The 17,957-nt window shown below is 32.2% G+C and overlaps 2 protein-coding genes across 3 annotated transcripts; both read right to left on the bottom strand.

Annotated features, from left to right (window-relative positions):
* Positions 1-249: 249 nt before the first annotated feature.
* LOC126675111 (uncharacterized) lies at positions 250-4,957 on the bottom strand. Of its 2 annotated transcripts, XM_050369694.1 has the most exons (12): positions 4,710-4,957; positions 4,504-4,558; positions 4,324-4,374; positions 4,139-4,213; positions 3,546-3,632; positions 2,792-2,848; positions 1,683-1,775; positions 1,236-1,308; positions 1,066-1,141; positions 862-952; positions 566-683; positions 250-479 (listed from the first exon to the last, which is right to left on the bottom strand). In XM_050369694.1, exons 2-12 carry the CDS (start codon positions 4,504-4,506, stop codon positions 475-477), a joined length of 729 nt encoding a protein of 242 aa, XP_050225651.1. In that variant the 5' UTR covers positions 4,507-4,558; positions 4,710-4,957; the 3' UTR covers positions 250-474. The 2 variants fall into 2 exon arrangements, with proteins under 2 accessions (XP_050225651.1, XP_050225652.1); XM_050369695.2 differs by lacking the exon at positions 4,504-4,558.
* Positions 4,958-12,904: 7,947 nt separating this feature from the next.
* LOC126673403 (protein KINESIN LIGHT CHAIN-RELATED 3-like) lies at positions 12,905-16,646 on the bottom strand. The gene is made up of 3 exons (XM_050367539.2): positions 16,334-16,646; positions 13,759-15,870; positions 12,905-13,342 (listed from the first exon to the last, which is right to left on the bottom strand). The coding sequence occupies exons 2-3, from the start codon at positions 15,825-15,827 to the stop codon at positions 13,129-13,131; spliced, it is 2,283 nt and encodes a 760-aa protein (XP_050223496.1). The 5' UTR covers positions 15,828-15,870; positions 16,334-16,646; the 3' UTR covers positions 12,905-13,128.
* Between the last annotated feature and the right edge of the window lie 1,311 nt (positions 16,647-17,957).

Here is a 17,957-nt window from a genome sequence, read left to right as displayed (position 1 = left end):
TGCAAGATTTTTTTTATGAGAACCGACCGAACCAAACCGGGAAAAACCGAAAATTCGGTTAACCGAACCGAAATAACCGCGCACCGATATGATGGAATTTGGTTTTAATTAAATAGGGGTGGTTTGGTTCGGTTTCAGCATTCTGCACACCGAACCGAACCGAACCGAGCTCACCCCTAAATATATGTGTCCACCGTAATTACTACTCGTCTTTCGCTTGTTTCACTTGGATAGTAAAAAGAAACAAAAAAGCAACAAAAACAAAATTGAATTGACAAAATAATGACTTCCAAAAGGGGAGGAGCTCTAGTTACCTACTTCTATTATACTCAAATGATACAGAAATTCATCTCACCTCAATAATTCTCCAAAATTACAAAAAAAAATTGATGCCTCGCTGTGAAGGATGAACTTGCTGTCCTCAAATATTTTGGCGTAAAACTTCTATATAATGATTGATTGAGAGTTTTCTAATCATGCTGCAAAATCATAAGAAATTGACATTATTAGAAGCTGGTAAATACAAGAACATTGGCAGAATAAAAATTTACACTACTAAACATACTTCGGATTTTGTTAAGCAGAGTATCCACCATAATTTTCTGCTGCACCCCGCTCAATGTCTCCGACTTTATGATTGCATTAGCAACAACAATTACTATTGATGGGGAGGTGGCGTTCACCTATATTATTAAAAAAGATGACTAGTAGGTATTGTGTTTATTCAAACAGAGTCTACTTTTTTTTTTTGAAACTAAACAGAGTCTAATCTACTAAATGATTATTCAACAAATAAAAAACTTGTTTTGAGGAAAAAAGAAAAGGAAATATTAATTGCTGCAACGTAGAAAGAATCATTACCCAAACACGGCCATTTAAGCCTGCTGCTATCTCAAAGGAGAGCTTTTTACCAAGAGCCTCTAGAACTGGGCATGTCGGAGAGCTCAACAACCTAAAAATAAATGAAAGGTTCAGCAACATAGCTTCGTAATTTTGTTGAATAGTCATATTCTAGGACAGTGGTTTTAAATTTCCTAAAGTTGAATGGGGAAGAAGATGCCTCACATTCTTGATAGACCAGTTGAGCTTTCAAACATGTACCCATCTTTGAGTATACCGAATTCTGCTGCTTTGCCACTGGCTGCATGTTACGAGCTATTCGGTCAGAATAAGTATTTAAATTGAAAAAAAAAAAACAAAGAGCGTGTATTGATGATGCATGTTCCGTAACCAACCATCAGTGCAGGATAACTCAGGATTTATCCCAGGATTCGCCTTCACAACCCGAACATAAAGCAAAGTACCTATCTGATCCATGAAGCATTAGCATGAGAAACACTGAAAAGAAAATACAGTACAAATAACAAAAGATTATTGATGCAGATTTCCTAAACTCGGCTTAATCTGTTTAGCCACTCTGTTTACTATGATGAATGATCATGTGAAGAAAAAAAGAAAAAAACACTTGGGATAGCATGCTTAAAGAAAAGCAACGCTACTACATTTGACAGTGTGCTAATTTTTAAGACAACAAGCAGGAGTCACTATTCAAATCCATGATACTGAAACAAGATATCAAGGGATCTTTAGATCATCAAGTTCTTGAAAGTGAAACCATTTAAACATTTAAAGTCCTGTCATCTTTGCGACCAAAGAAAATCAAGAGACCGTTTAGCACACACCTCAAATTTCGGTATGTTTCTCCTTGTGCCTCCTTCAAATGCAAGCACAGGCAAAAATGCCAGAGCTGGTCCTTTTATATCCACAATAAAATTCTGAAAAGAAAAAAAAGGGAAAAAATGGCATATAAATATGAGCACTTGCATATTCAGATTGCAAACTGCAATATACAAATAATGGGGATACCAGAAAGATAAAATACAAACATTAGTTAGAAGACTCGGAACCAGCTCCCCAGTCCAGAAAACTGGGATTTTGGAAGAGTACTTTAAATTAGGGTTGAATTGCAAGTTTGCAACAGTAAGCGTAAGGTCCAGTATTACCTTTTCTATAGACCATAAAAATGTCCTAAAGATAAAGTAATCATTGATGAGTTTCAAATGGAAGTGACTCCAACAAAAGAACCCTATCAGAATAGTCAAGAGATTGAGTAATTCTGGAACTAAAGGAGGCTTATAGGAAGATTACTGTTTGAATGATGCACATATACTGCAGACCATATCTTATTTGGATAGGTTATAAAATTAATTACAACAGCAGTTCTTGTGCAGTTTACACATCCGTGATCATCATCAAAGAGACTTCCATCTTATGCATATCAATAGAATTCCACTAGAACCAGACATTATCATCTGGGAGATTTTTAATTATAAAATGTATGTGAAATACTAAATTAATTTTATTATTTCCAGGACTACCCTAGATAACAAGTTCCAAAAGGTAGCTTCTGATGCAACTATTAGTCTATTACCATCAATAGAAGTGACTATCAGCAACCTAAGATTAAAACTTATTCTCACAAAAAATTTAGAAAATATGTTAAATTCACATAGACTGATGCTCTAGACAAGTATTCCCTGCTAATTAAAAAAATCGTTAGGTTCCTTTTGATTCATCCAACTGTTCCAACACCATTTCAATTTGCTTTATAGTGACCATCTTCGAATATATAAATACAATTTGTTATCAATGCCAAAGTAGTAAGATGAAAATACTTCCTGATGACAAAAATCATACCTACTTTCCTACTTTCTCTAAACATCAATAAAATAAAACTAGTAGGGAACTAAAAATTCAAAATTCACAACATAAAGCATATTGAAGTGCTTACATCTGCTTTGCAGTCCACCACAATTCCGAGCACACTGTCCTCTGCACAAGGCATGTACTGCACAACCAACCAAATAGATTATAAAATGCTAGAAAACTCATTCTAATTATTAGCCACAAAACACTACCAATGCCATGGGAGAGGCAGAACAAGATGATAATTATAATCCAAGCTTGGGGTTGAATTTGAAATTTACAAATCAAGCAAATCACGAAAAAAACCAGCACCTAGGGGAGAATTTAAAAAAGTTAACATTTTTAACCGTAAAGGCGAAGAACCGTATGATCATGCTTGTGCAACAAAACTTTGTAAATGTGCAGTTTTGCTTTAGAAGAAGTGTTTATTCTTCAGTAGAGCCAAGGGCAATCTAACGTGTTCGACTTGAGCACATAAAATTTCAGGCAGTAAGAGAGGATTTTGCCGGAACAAAAATCGAACCCTAGGGACACGCTCACAAAATCTGAATAAATATTCCAATAATTTAACAATCTATTTCCACTTGCAGCAATATTCATCCTATAAATCCAATAAAAATAGCGCATGACCATAAACACTCTGATTCTGCAGGACACGTGATTTTCATGTTTAAATTGATTATAGAAATGTGAGTGATAGTCTAAACATTCAATATGCACCAATGGGATGCAAGAGCCAAGAAGTAAAAACCACAACTTCTTAAGACATGGAAGATGCATGTTCATCATTTTAGCACTCTACTTAAACCTAAAATTTTTATTTCATTGAGCATACTCACCCTTTTCTGGGAGCTTTCCACCCAATATTTATTCGGCTTTGAGAACCTTAGTTTTCCGGCCTTCATAACCACAATAGCATCACAATCCTAGAAAAATGTACAAAATAAATGTCAATATCTTTTCACTTTAGTAAGAAAACAGATTGCTACTTATTACTTTACGGTGTCAGCGGGCGTACATAAAAAAGTGCATTCATGGAAAAGCTCTGATGAATAAAACAGATCAAGAATCCCTCGTAGTTTTATAGCAAAGAAAGCAATAATGATAAGTCCATTATACTAGTTTACTAGAACCAAAGTTCAATGTGCAAATGCCCTTAACAACAATCAGCGAAGCTGAGAGAGCCTTATGGTTTGAAAAGGAAAACAAGGCTTTTCCTTTTTCTATTAAAAGACCATATGTATAGCATACACTAGCATTTGCACACATATAATCTTCCAGTTGTCATGATAAATGTATACTTGTACCGTTGTTTCCAAAAAATGCACTTTCACAACGCCCCTTACAAAAGAGAAATACAAGCATAAATTCAAACAAAGAAAGAAAATTGGAAAAATTAAATTAAATTCAATCCCTAAGATATTAAAGTAACCTGACGGAGGCCACCACCCAGCTTGATAGTCTGGTTAGTCATAGTGGAGAGATCAAGAACCACATCTCCTGGAACCTATAAATTACACAAACTCCATTACTCATCTAAAGACAAAGTTTCCGAAAACATAAAAAATAAATTTTAAATGAAAGAATCATAACAAAAAAAAAAAAGATAATACTCACAACTACTTGATCAACAAAGCTTTTCGGCGAACTGGACGGTTTATTTTCCATCTGGTATATTGAAAAGAAATAGCTATTAGACAAGTGAATATATATAGAACGGTATCGCTTAAAAATTCTTTACATGTATAAGGGTACTTGCGTCTCTAAATAAATTCCTACAAAAGACAGAAAACTAACCATGTATTTTGGCTTGGGAATTGAAAAGAAACAGTTTATCAGTTATGTTATAGTTCTGTACATGTAAAATAATTGTTAAACACAAAAGAAAAGGCAGCACAACAGCATTATTTTAAATTTATCTCATTGCTTAATTATTGGTACAAGACTGGCCATGCTTACTTATGTGCCTATTTGTATAGATTCCGACAACAGAGAAGAATTACCGAAATGATTGCAGCAGACGAAGGGATACAGTACGAAGCAGCAGCTGAGACGGCGGCAACGAATAATAGCGACAGGGAAGACACGGCGGAATCAGCAGCTGCGGAAGGGAAAGGTAGAGCAGAAACAGCAACGGCGGTGAGGAAGACACAGCAAATGCAGCAGCAGCTGCCGGGAAGAAGATGGTATATGAGTTTTGAGTTTAACTTTAGGGCTGTAATTTTTTTGTTTATTGGCTAAAAGTTCTGGGCAAAACAATATATTTTAGGATTGGGATTCTCTCAAATTCATTTTGAACTTGAGGAGGTCATGTTTATAATCTACACCATTTATTATAAAATGAATGGTGTAGATCAAAAAAGTACAATTTTAATCAAATTAATCTACACCGTTCATTGTACAATAAACGGTGTAAATCGTAAACATAACCCTCGCAAGTTCATTTGAACTTGAGAGAATCTCAATCCTATATTTTATTAAAGGCAAAAGGTAAAAAAAAAAACCCTCTATAGTTTTCATAAAATTATAAATCAACTTTTTTACTTTTTTGGGTATAATTAAGCCTTCTTGTTTTTTTTTTTAAAATAGTCCTCTTTATTTTCAAATAGAACAAATAACCTCTTTCATCCAACATCATTAGAAACACTCGTTAATAGCTGACATGTCTCTCATAATCATATAGGAAAAAAGTTCAAAAATAATTTTAATCTTTAAAATATTTATCAAAAATTTGAGGTAAGTGTCCCAAAAGTAAACTAAAAGGGTTTGTTTGTTCGATTTTAAAATAATAAGGGTTTAATTATTCAATTTTAAAAACACGAGGGCTTAATTGTGCCTAGATAAAGTAAAAGGGCCGATCTATACTTTTAAGAAAAACTCGAAATTTTTTTTGTACCATCTGCCTTTATTAAACTACTCAACTTAAAAATTCTTCCCCCCCCCCCCAATAGAAAAACTAGTACTTTCTCACAAAAACTAAAAAAATTATTAATTATAATTGAATTACTATATTATTTTTACAATACTCTTTAAATTTTTAAAAAATAAATCATTTATATAGTCATTACATTTAATGCTCAACCAATATAATTATAAAGGTATTTTACTAATTTTATTTTAAATTAATATTAAATATGATTACTTTTTCTATTTGTGTGGTATAAAAAAATAAATATTTTTCTATTTTTATAAGACCCGGGGGAGTATATATTACGAAAAAATAAATAATACAATAGATATAATAGAAAATTTCTTAGTTATGTACATAAGTAATTAGTTTTGGGATGACCTTGGGTTTGGGTATCTGGCTAGGCCCGTATTTTTAAGACCGGGGTTGGATAATAATTTTTTGGGGCTTTTTATGCCAAATACGACATTTGGCAGAGTCTTTACTTTTATACAGGCCATTTTATTTTTTTACTTTTTCCACCATCTTATTTTATAATTATAACCTAACATCTTCAAACTATATCTTTTATACGATTTTCTCTTTCTTCTCTCAAATTAAGTTATTTTCTCCATATTCTACCATCATCTGCTCTCTATTCTTTTTCATGGTCGCCGCCTTTCATTAAATCTCAGTGCCGCTCCACTGCCGCCTTCACCTCGTTGCGTCGTCGCCGTCATTTTTCTGTTTTCGTATTTTTTTAGATCTGAATCGGAATTTATTGTCGGAAGGAATAAAAGATATCAGAAATTTTTAATGATTTTAAAAAGTTTCTTAAAAGCATATGATCGAATTTCGAGGCAAAAAGATTCATTGTTCTTCTTCTTCTTCTTTTTTATTTCCAGATCAAGAAATTTTATTGTTAACTGTTTTTAAGTAATATTAATTTTTTACTATTTAACATATGTAAATATTATCTTTAATGAATGCAATATTAAATATAAAATAATTTTATGATTTTATGGATGAAAAACTGTTATTTCTGCAGTTTTACTGTATTTGTTTGTGTTTCTGTGTTTCTTTATTCTGCAGCACGATTTGTTGATGATGGCTGATTGATTTATTGTAATGTTTTAGTGTTGTTGATTTTATGTTGATTCTATGTTAATATTTTATTGATTTTAACATTGACAAATAAGATAACGATGTCCGTGAAATAAACTAAAAAAAATAAAAATTTAACTGAGACTACATAATGATATATTAGCATTGGAAACAATACAAATAAAGATGTTGAATTATTGCAATGTTACAGTGTTGATATTGTGTTGATTTTCGGTTGATATTTCGTTGATTTTAGCATTGGTGTAAAAGACAATAATGATGTTGAATTAGTATAACGCTACAGTGTTGATCTTGTGTTGATATTAGTGTTGATTTTAACAATAACAAAAAAATGTCAACATTATAATAATTTAGCAATCGATCAAAAATTAAGGTATCATTTTTTATGTTCAATTTAATTATTTTTTAGTTTATTTCATGTACAATATGTTTTTTTTTTTGCCAATGTTAAAATCAACCAGATATCAACACAAAATCAACATAATACCAACATAAAATTAACACTATAATATTATAATAATTCAACATCATTATTTATATTTTTCACCAATGCTAAAATCAACAATTTAATATTATAATAACTATTTATATTTTTCAATTTCATTTATATTTTTTTGTTTATTTCACGGATAACATTATCTTATTCGTCAATATTAAAATCAAGAAAAAATTCAATTGATTATCAACACAATATCAACATATTATCAACATAAAATCAACAATATTGTAACATTAAATAATTCAGCAATCACACCATCATCAACAAATCGTACGGCATAATACAAAAAACGTAAAGATACAACCAAACACAGAAAAAAATGCAAAAATAACCGAATTGTAATCCATAAAATCATAAAAATATTTTATATAACATGAAAAGATAATCTTTATACATGTTTAATGATGGAGAATTACTGTTATATAAAAACAGTAAATAAAAAAGGAAATATAGATCTGAACAAGAAGAATAAGAAGAATAATTAATTTTAGATCTGAAATCAAAATAGAACACGCTAACAAGAAATAATGCAAGAACAACAACAAAAAGCCATTTTACAATATCAAAAACAATGCTTTTCCTCGCTGGAATCCTATACAGATCTTCAGCTCCAACAATGGCGAAAAGAAAAACAATACTGACGAAGCTTATAACGATTTTGGATGGCGATGTTGAGAAGGATGAATGAGAACGACAGATCTGAAAGAGTTGGAGGAATTTGTAAGATTTGAGAGAGATTAGAAAAATGAGTTGAGAGAGATGAGAGAAATGATGATGACGAGAGAGAAAATAATTTTGTTTATGAGAGTTGCTTTGAGAGGAAGGGTACATATATGTCCGTATAAAAGTTATAATTTGCTGCGTGTGTGGTAGTTTTGATAATGGAAACATGTGTCCGTATAAAAGTATTAATATCATAAATGTTGGTTGTTTATAAAAAAAGCCCTATTTTTTGTCTCAAGTACGGCTTGAACCCGAGAAGAATCTGCCATTGTATATACGGGGTCAAGCATGCATTGTTTTACAATTTTCATATAACCAAAAAAGCCCGGTCTGAATAGTATAAATAAAATAAGGGCCAGTCTTGGGTAGCAAATATGAAGTTCGGACCAGTGTTTTAAAAACCGGACCGGACCGGCCGGTCCGATCGCGAACCGGCTACTCATACGGTCCAAAACACACCGTTGGACCGGAAATCCGGTTCAACCGGATTGAACCGTATTGAACCGCCCAGAACCGCTAGAACCGCTGAACCGGGAAAAATGTAAAAACCGGCCGGTTTCTATCAAACCGAATTGTAAATCAGTTTTTTTCCCAAAATTAGGGTTTTTAACTTACATAAATTTATCTTGAATTTCTTGATATTGAACAATTTGATCTTGAGATTTTTTTGATATTGAACCATAAGAAGTATTAAGAAAGACGGTTTATTACTATAACTAAAAGACAAAATGAATCAAAACCATAAATAAATTTTATGTGATTTACGGTGAGAAAAATTAGATGTTTTAAATTTTTAGAAATAGCTGATGGTGTTGGAATGAACTTTTGAATTTACAAAGAAACTTGGAGAAGAGGATTTGTGGGTGTTGGCTGGAAAACGGAAGAGTGGAAAGAAAATGAATTAGGTTTAAAAATGTATAATTGATTAACTATTAATGGTTAGGATCATTTTATAATTTCTGATCAAGTGGTTATTATAAAATTCAAAATTTAACAAAAATAATAAGAAAATATGAAAAGTTATATAAGGTGAGTTTTACTTTACATTTAAAGCAATGATCTGTATTTCTTTTTCTTAATAAATGCTTTATTCCTTAATTACTTACATCTATTAAAGCAAATATACCTATCTATCTTCTTAATTATCTCCTTAATTACTTTTTTTTTTGTCAAAATCTCCTTAATTATTTGCTTATCCTATTTTTATTTACTGCATTTTTTTTACTTTATTTTCAAATATACATATATTTATAATTTTAATAAATAATATAAATTCTTTTAGACCGGTTGGACCGGCGGTTGAACCGGTTGAACCGGTCGGACCGGAATCCGGCAGCCATACCGGTTCAGTCGCCGGTTCGGTTTTTAAAACACTGGTTCGGACCTGACTCGTGCCCGGTTTGGGCATACGCAAAAAGTAATAAAAATCGGACAAGCCCGGCTCGAAAAAAGGTCTAATTTTAGAGAAAAAAACGTTTGTGGGACAAATTAAACCCACAATTTTAGCAGAAAAGAGCTTAACGCTTACACCATGAGCTATAATTCATTTTTAATATTAAAGTAACGATTAGTAAATGTACAAGGTTTAATTACTGAAAAATGTCACACTTGTTCAACTTTTTTCGTTTATTATTCAAATTTTTAAAATCGTGAATTTTAGCTCATTTTTTTAATTTTTAGTTTCAATTATAGTCATTTGTCTAAATTGAAAAGATTCAAATATGTTTTCATATTTATAGATATTGATGATAATAGGCTAATTGGAACAATACAATGCGAAATAATTGACATATTAAAAAAATTTGTTCACACTAATTTGAACAAATGGATACAATTGAAATTGAAAATTGAAAAGTTGACTAAAATTGACGACTTTAAAAATTTGGACCTTAAACAAAAAAAAAAGGATGGAATATTTTTTGAATCATTAATCTAAAATATAAATTTATCATATCATCATTTTCATTTATTATTGAAGTTTGAATAATATAAAATTGTATAATAGAATGATATATATAGAGAGATATTTTTTGTTATAATATTTTTTTTTGGGCTTTTTACATAAATATATATCTTTTGTAAAAATATAACTTTTATACGGGTCACAGTTTTCAATATGAAAACTACCATGAACGCTGAAGATTATTACTTTTTTACGGACATCATATATATACTGCTCCAAGTCAGAACCTCATAAACCAAATAATTTTCTCTCTCCTCAAATTTCTTTCTCATTTCTCTCTCTCAACTCACCTTTTGTTCTTCGCACCAATCCGCCTCCGTCGTTCCATTTTCATCGTTTCTCTTCCATTTTCCACCTCCGCCGTTCCGCTGTTCCGTCTTCGTCTCGCTGTCATCTTTCTTTTATCGTTTTGATTTCAGATCTGGAATTTTTTGTTAATTTTTTCATTTTCAGATCTGTAATTTGTTAATATTTTACTATTTTTTTTTACCATTAAACATGTATAAAGAGTATCTTTAAAGAATTTAATACTCATTTCATGTTATGTAGAATAATTTTGTGATTTTATGGAATAAAATTCTGTTATTTTTGCATTTTTCTTGTGTTTCTGCGTTTTTTTATATTCTGCAGAACGATTTGTTGATGATGATTGATTGCTGAATTATTGTAATGTCACAGTGTTGTAGATTTTATGTTGATTTTGTGTTGATATTATGTTGATATCAACCGTTTTTTTTTTATTTTAACTTCGACAAATAAGATAATATTGTCTGTGAAATAAACTAAAAAATTAAATTAAATTAAATTAAATTGAGACTAGATAATGATATGATAGTATCGGGGAAGAAGACAAATAATGAAGTTGAATTATTATAATGTTACAGTGTTGACATTGTGTTGATTTTCGATTGATATTTTGTTGATTTTAGTATTGGTGAATAAGAAAATAATGATATGCAATGTTATAATGTTGATCTTATATTGATATTGTGTTAATATTATGTTGATATTTAGTTGATTTTATCATTAACGAAAAAGAACACATTATATGTGAAATAAAATAAAAGAAATTGAAAAAATATTAAAAAAATAAAAATTAGTGTAAAAGAAGATTGAAAAATTTAAATTAGTTAGTTTATTACATATGTTGATTTCGTGTTGATTTCATATTGATATTAAAACTGGCGAAAAACATCAGCAGTAAAAAAAAGTCAAAAAAATCAAAAAAATCAAAAAAATCAAAAAAATTAAAAAAATTAAAAATTTAAATATGTGATAAATATTAAATGCAGAAATATAATGGTGAAAAAAAAATCAAAAATGATGAAAAAATAAGCTGGAAAATGGGAGTTAATCTAAAAAGTAAAGTTTTTTTTCAAAAAGTAGTATAAAAGAAAAGAAAGTTGGTATGAAATGTAAAGATTTAGAAGGGATGATAAAAAAATAAATGTTGGAGAAAAAACAGTATTTTATATAAAAAGCCCTTTTTTTTTCAATTCGTATAGTTGGTATGATTCACATAGTTTTAGGTATGGGTAACTATTTAAGATTTAAAATCCTATCAATCAGATTTTCAATTTAGCTTTATTTAAAAAATATCGACGTACCAAGAATCCGCATGTGGAATAAAGAAACAACCACAAAACACACTAAAATAAATTAGTAAAAAAAAGAAATAGATATATAGATACCGTAAGAGAAAATAAGAGGCGACTTTTGGTCAGAAGGCTGAAAAACCATCTCCTCAGGGTTTGAATGTAGTGATGGAGTCATAATTTCTACTCAAATTGCGATATGCATTATATGTTGGGAGATAATTTTGAAAGCTGGGAGGACCATACTGCAAAATATTACATTTTCCTACACTAATCTAGTTATTTTCAAAAAGTTGAGGGGTTGTAGAATGGAAAACTCGTCTGATGGTTTTTGCAATTTCAGGTGAACTTAATTGAGATGAAACTTAAAATATCTGCCAGTTGCTGAGATCGGCAGAGATTTCTCCTTTCATGTTGCTCATAGGTAAGGAAGACATGCACATGCCAACTAAAAGCTGGTTTTGCTTTTGTCATAACCTGCGGTGTCAAGTTTGATGTTAAGTCAATGGAGGGTAGCTGATGCTACATCACAACTACTGTGATGATTCAGGGTTCTTGAGAAATTATATAATCTCGTATGCAAGTCACACAATTCCTATTTGCTTGACGTTGACAAACCGTAAGGGAGTAGATTTTAATTGGTGATCAGGACGACGTACGAGCCTGCCTATGAGTGGCTCCGCCACCGGGTTGATATGAAGTAATGTCAAGTTTCAATTGTGGTGGGGAAGACTGGGACGTTTGAGCTACTCCATAAGGCCACATGAAATCAAAAGATGAGGCTAGCAGCTCGTGTCCATATTTATCACCAATGTGACTTATTTTGGGTGTTTCTCAGTTTATCTGGACCCTTCAGTACGACTGCTTATATATAACACAGCTCTTTTTTTTGTCTTATGGCAGAATATATCAGCATCAACTTCTATCATTAGTGGTCCCTTAACTGCAGAGTTATACAAGACAAACCCTGAACTGGCTTAAGTTTCTTTTTCTTTTTGCATTTTGCTACAGTCAGATTATTACCAACCAAGTCCATACCTCAGATTCAATTGCACAAGTGAATGTTGAAGAAAAACACCAGTCAAACTGTCAGGAAAGATCAATTCCTACTGATGATACTGCAACAATAGCGGATCGAGAATTTCTTTTCATCCCGGACTTAAACTTTAGTTAACATCTAACCTCCTAATAGTCTGGACTTAACCTCCCTCTAACTCCGAATTCACTACAAACTGTACCTCTTTCTTTAAAAAAATCCAACATCAGCCTGAGCTGGAGTCTACCCTAGCCTTAGGATAGTTCAGCCCCTGGCAACAAATGATCCTCACCAAATATAAAACAGAAATAATACAGTAGAAATATAAATGGAGTAGAGCTATTTCTACATCAGCAAGAATTCTACAACATAGAATAGAATAGCCTTTGATAAATATAAAAAATGTAATCATTATATCAAATAACAAATCTGCAATAGCAGTTATTTCAAACCAAAATACCAATCTAACCAAAAACACAAATTTTCTCTCTGTACCTTTCTTGATTTCTTTTCAATTTTTTTCTTTTTCCTTAAATTAAATCCTATAATACATCATTTTAAGTTTAAATACATGTGTGTGTGTATAAAACATCCTTACAATACTGTAATGCCGTCGTTGTTTACGGTACGAGTGTTGGAATCGAGCAGATTCTCTAGCGATAGTCCTTTCCGGCTCCGAACCCTGCCTGCTTCTTTCAATACTTCAGCCAGCCTCTTTTTCTCATCATCAACATCTGGATTTGCTGTTCCGAGCTTTTCCTCTCTCATCACGACAACTCGCTCCAACAGCTCAATTGCATCATCCAACCTGCAATATATGCCAGCTTAGTAATCAACCTCTTGACTCATTCAAACCGGAGATATAGAAATGTGCACATGAATGCACAAACATTCCTAGAAATTGTGTCAAATAACGAAAAATAAAGAAAATTGCATGTTATCGACTAAACTACAGAGTATGGCTTTCTGGAGATATGCAACATAAACAACTTAATGCAACTTTAACAAAAACAGAGAATAAACTTTTGATAGATGCGTTCCTATGTTGCTCGGAAATGAAATTGCTGACAAAACATATTTTTAACAAGAATATGTTATGAATATAAAATTTTGGAGATTCAAAAGCAATTTCGAGACATAAAGGCTGAAACACAAGGATTCTGACAAGTCTCCATGCAACATAATTCAATAGATGATACTAAAAGTATTAGTAAAGGTGCACACCTTCCCATTGCATCATAAGTGCCGGCAAGATTGCTATATACACCGAGGGTATCAGGATGATAAGGTCCACATTCTTGTTCCAAAATACTCTTGGCTTCTTCAAATAATTCTGCAGCCTCAGTTATAGAGTAACGCTGCACACAAGCAAGTCCCATTTGGTTAAGAGCAATGCCAAAGAAAGCAGACTTCCTTTCTCCACTTGCCCGGAGCTTTGAAATTGCATTCTTCAAAGTGTTGTATGATTCAGAATAATTTCCGAGCATATAATACATGACCCCCATTTGGGCTTCAATTCCAGCAATTGTGTTCTGCTGACCAGGGGCATCGTTATACAATTTTAATGCCTTCTGAAGCAATTTGATGGCCTGCTCAAGCTCATTCATCGACTCATAGATTGCAGAAACATCGGTTAGACCACTTGCAATCTCCTCTTGAGGGATCCCTGGCGTAGGCTTTTCATAAATTTTAAGAGCACTCTCACAGTATGACTTTGAATCTCTTAATTTCCCAGTTTTGTTATATAAATCTGCCATACGTACAAATACTGCACCTACGGCTGGATGATTCTCTCCTTTTGTGGACTTAAGAGCTGTGAGTGCTTTTTCATATGCAAAGACAGCCTCATCATATCTAGACAAAGATAAATAAGTGTCTCCAATACTACAATCAACAGAGGCAACTTCAGCTTCCTGGCCATTTGCCACCATAGCCATGCTGGCTAAAACAAGGTGCTCAAGAGCAGCTTCGTGATCTCCCTTTGTTTCACATATGAGACCCATGAGCCTCCTATCAGCTGCCTCTTCAACAGAAGCAGGTGCACCGTTCTCTCTATGAATGTCGAGAGCCTTCTGACAAAGCCCCTGTGCTTCATCAAACTGCATTGCTTGAACATGAGCTTCAGCCAAATACCTACAGGTTTCACCAACTCTGGGGTCTGTTTCTCCCAGGACTTGTTTCTGGACTTCCAGTCCTGTCGTGTAACACTTGGTTGAATTCTCAAGCTGCCCCAGCATTGCATAAGTATCACCTAACTGCATGTAACCGGCAAACTTAGCCAGCGCATGCTCTTGGCCTTCCTCGATAGCTGGAATCTCAATTGATTGCTCAAGAACAGGAATTGCCTCGTTATACTGGCCTGTGCTGCAGTATATTGCTGCCACAACATGCAGGCTCATGACCAATTCTAAATTGGGTTTCCCATTTGCACAACTTTCAAATGATTTAGATGCTCGGAGAGCTAATTCAAGAGCTTTCTGGGGATTATCCCCAGCAGATATCAGATCCCTCGATTGCTTTAGTAAAAATCGAGCAACATCTGGATTGCATAATCCTGAATCAGCTGGATCCTCAGTTCCATGCTGTAACTTCTTTACTCCCAATGGGGAATTCCTCCGCTTCTTTGTCAATTTAACACCTCCATTTGCTTTTTTCAAATTCTTATCATTTTGCTTATCAACAGGCGGTTTTTCTGGAGGACTATTACCCATAGAACTCAACTTCGAAGATGCTTCCGAGTCCAATTGTACATGAGGACCTTTCTTTGACGTGTTTGAAGAAACAGATTTCGAGCTTGCAGGTTTCATCTTTTTCAGTTGTCCCGAATTCTTACCCCCGGATGAACTTCCCTTCTTAGAAGAGGAATTACTATGAGTATCATTAACCGGCTTGTCCACCTCTTCCTCTTCCATTATTTCAACCTCTCTCAACTCTCCCCCAACAAGATGGCGCAGCTCCGAATCAATCCTCGACTCATCACCGTCAGATCCAAAACTATTTCTCGACGGCGACATATCAGAACTCTGCATATCACAAACATTCTCATAAAGCTGCTCGATGGAGGTGTCTACCACACCATGCGCATCCGTCTCATCAGCAGCCACACCATCAACACCGACATGTTGCACCTCACCAGCAGGAAGATCCATAGATGAGCCGCGCGGGCTTTGCGGACTCAACGGACTCTTAGGAGACATATTCGACATCTCATTTGGTTTAACAGTTACAGCACTATCATGTGTGTCATTAGTAATTTCTTCCTCTCTATTTTCATCCATGACAATACTAGGCATGTTTGTGTACCCTAATTAACAGACTAAAGTTCCAGCCAATTATCTGCAGCAAAACATCTCATCAATCAAACAATCTCAAAAGCAGATCCAATCACAAGTGTTAAAACATCCAATCACAAACAAAACTTCACCAACCAATCATAATTAGAGAACAACAATGATAGCATCAAAAGTCCAATCTTTATCTTCTTTACTAAACTGCCATTTATTAATCAAGATTTCATATTTTTTTGCTCAAAAGTGAAAACAAAATCATAATTTGCCTAAGCTTTCATGACCCAACATCATTAAATAACAAAAAGAACTCAACTTTCCTTATTGGATCTTTCCAAAATCAACAAAACAATGAACCCACAAATTAATTCACCAAAACTGAACATACCAACATCATAAAATCAACACAAGAAAATCTAAAAGAACAAAAAGAAAACATATTTTTTACAGCTGAGCTGTCAAAACTGATCCAATCAAAAAAGGAAAAGGAATGAAATGAAAGAAAAAAATACCTCAAAAATCAGGCATGAAAGAAGAAACCGAGGCTATAATATGTTATCTGGGTCATGAAGGTGTTACATTACATGCACAAAAATCCCAATTTTGGATTGTGTGTATATATAAGAAGAGGATGAGATAATAAAAACAACAAACTTTTTCTCTCAACGGAGGCTAAAATGGGAATTCAAGAAGCAAATATAAATATGAAAATCAGAATAAAAAATACTTAGAAAAGCTTAAAGAAAAAAGAAAATAATATTTTGGCAGAGGTGGTGGTATGTCAGAGAAGAAGAAAAAGGGACAAGTCTCCCACCCAAACAGCGCGCGAGCTGGCTTTGGCCTGCAACTAAACTAACCATCTTTTTTGTTTTTACTGTCTGTTCTGTCTTGTTCTGTATAATTTCGTTTTTAGTCCCTGTTTTATTATTTTTTCTAATTAAGCCCTTGAATGATTAATTTCTACATTTTTATTACGTGAATTTGTGGAATAATCTCTATCTATCTAACTAACAGTTTGACCCGCTAACTTCTTATCTATTTTAGATATACTAGCGCGTGCTTTGCTGTCTAATTTCAATTGTGTGTTACAGCTTACACTATTATTATTTGATTGTGTACACTCATTTATTAAATTTATAATTAAAAATATTCCAATTCCATAACTCGTACACATCAATAGAACTCTTTAAATTTCATTACTATAAATTTTTAAAAATTATATCACTTCATTTTAATTAATTAAATTGAAATTTAAAGCTTTCCATATTTCATTTGATATATTTATTAATAATATAATAACAAAATTAAATTTCATAGTATTTCTTTAAAAATTATAAATTTAAATGTTAATTAATAATAAAATAGTTAGTTAATTGAAAACAAAAAGATATATGTCACATAGATAAAAAAAAATGGTGCAACAAAACGGTTGTGAGTATGGATATACAAAAATTGAAATCAAGTTGAGTAATTAAATTAAAATTCAATTTGTTCTGATATTATACAAAAATAAATTATGTTTTATTTTGAATATAAACAAAAAAATAGTTGAATTTTAGTGCAAAGAGACTAAAATAATCGAACCAACTGATATTGTTCGGTTTAAAATTATAGTTTGTCGCGGTTCAAATCATATTCTTAATTTTTTTATGAATCATACTCTTAAATTTTAATTGGCACTTGATATTTTTTGATTGATTTCCTCTTTTATATATGATCATCATTATATTATTTTATGATTATAATGTACTTAGATTAGTATTAGCAATCATTTCAATTAAATTAACTAGTATTACGGTGCATTGCTTAAATAAATCTTTTAAGTAACAGAAAAAATTAGTAATTAAATTTCTCTCATCATCAGTAAAATAATTATTGATATCATCAATACGTTCATTGACTTTTTAAAGTGGACTAATTAAACTGATAAAATGTAAAATGATGAGTTAATTATAAATTTATAGACATGAAGTCACTTTCATGAAGTTTACTTGCTGTCTTTTGAACCTTAATATCTAAGCACGTAAGGTGAGTATTAACCTATCAAATGTGTTTTTCTTTCACACACAATTGAAGTAAACATTGGAAAGAAATATGTGTGTGTTGTATTATATGCCTATATAAATATGAATAATC

This window comes from Mercurialis annua, linkage group LG3 (genome assembly GCF_937616625.2).
Source record: "Mercurialis annua linkage group LG3, ddMerAnnu1.2, whole genome shotgun sequence".
Taxonomy (NCBI): domain Eukaryota; kingdom Viridiplantae; phylum Streptophyta; class Magnoliopsida; order Malpighiales; family Euphorbiaceae; genus Mercurialis; species Mercurialis annua.
Note: the sequence above shows the minus strand (reverse complement) of the source record. Positions and strands in the feature narration are given on the sequence as shown.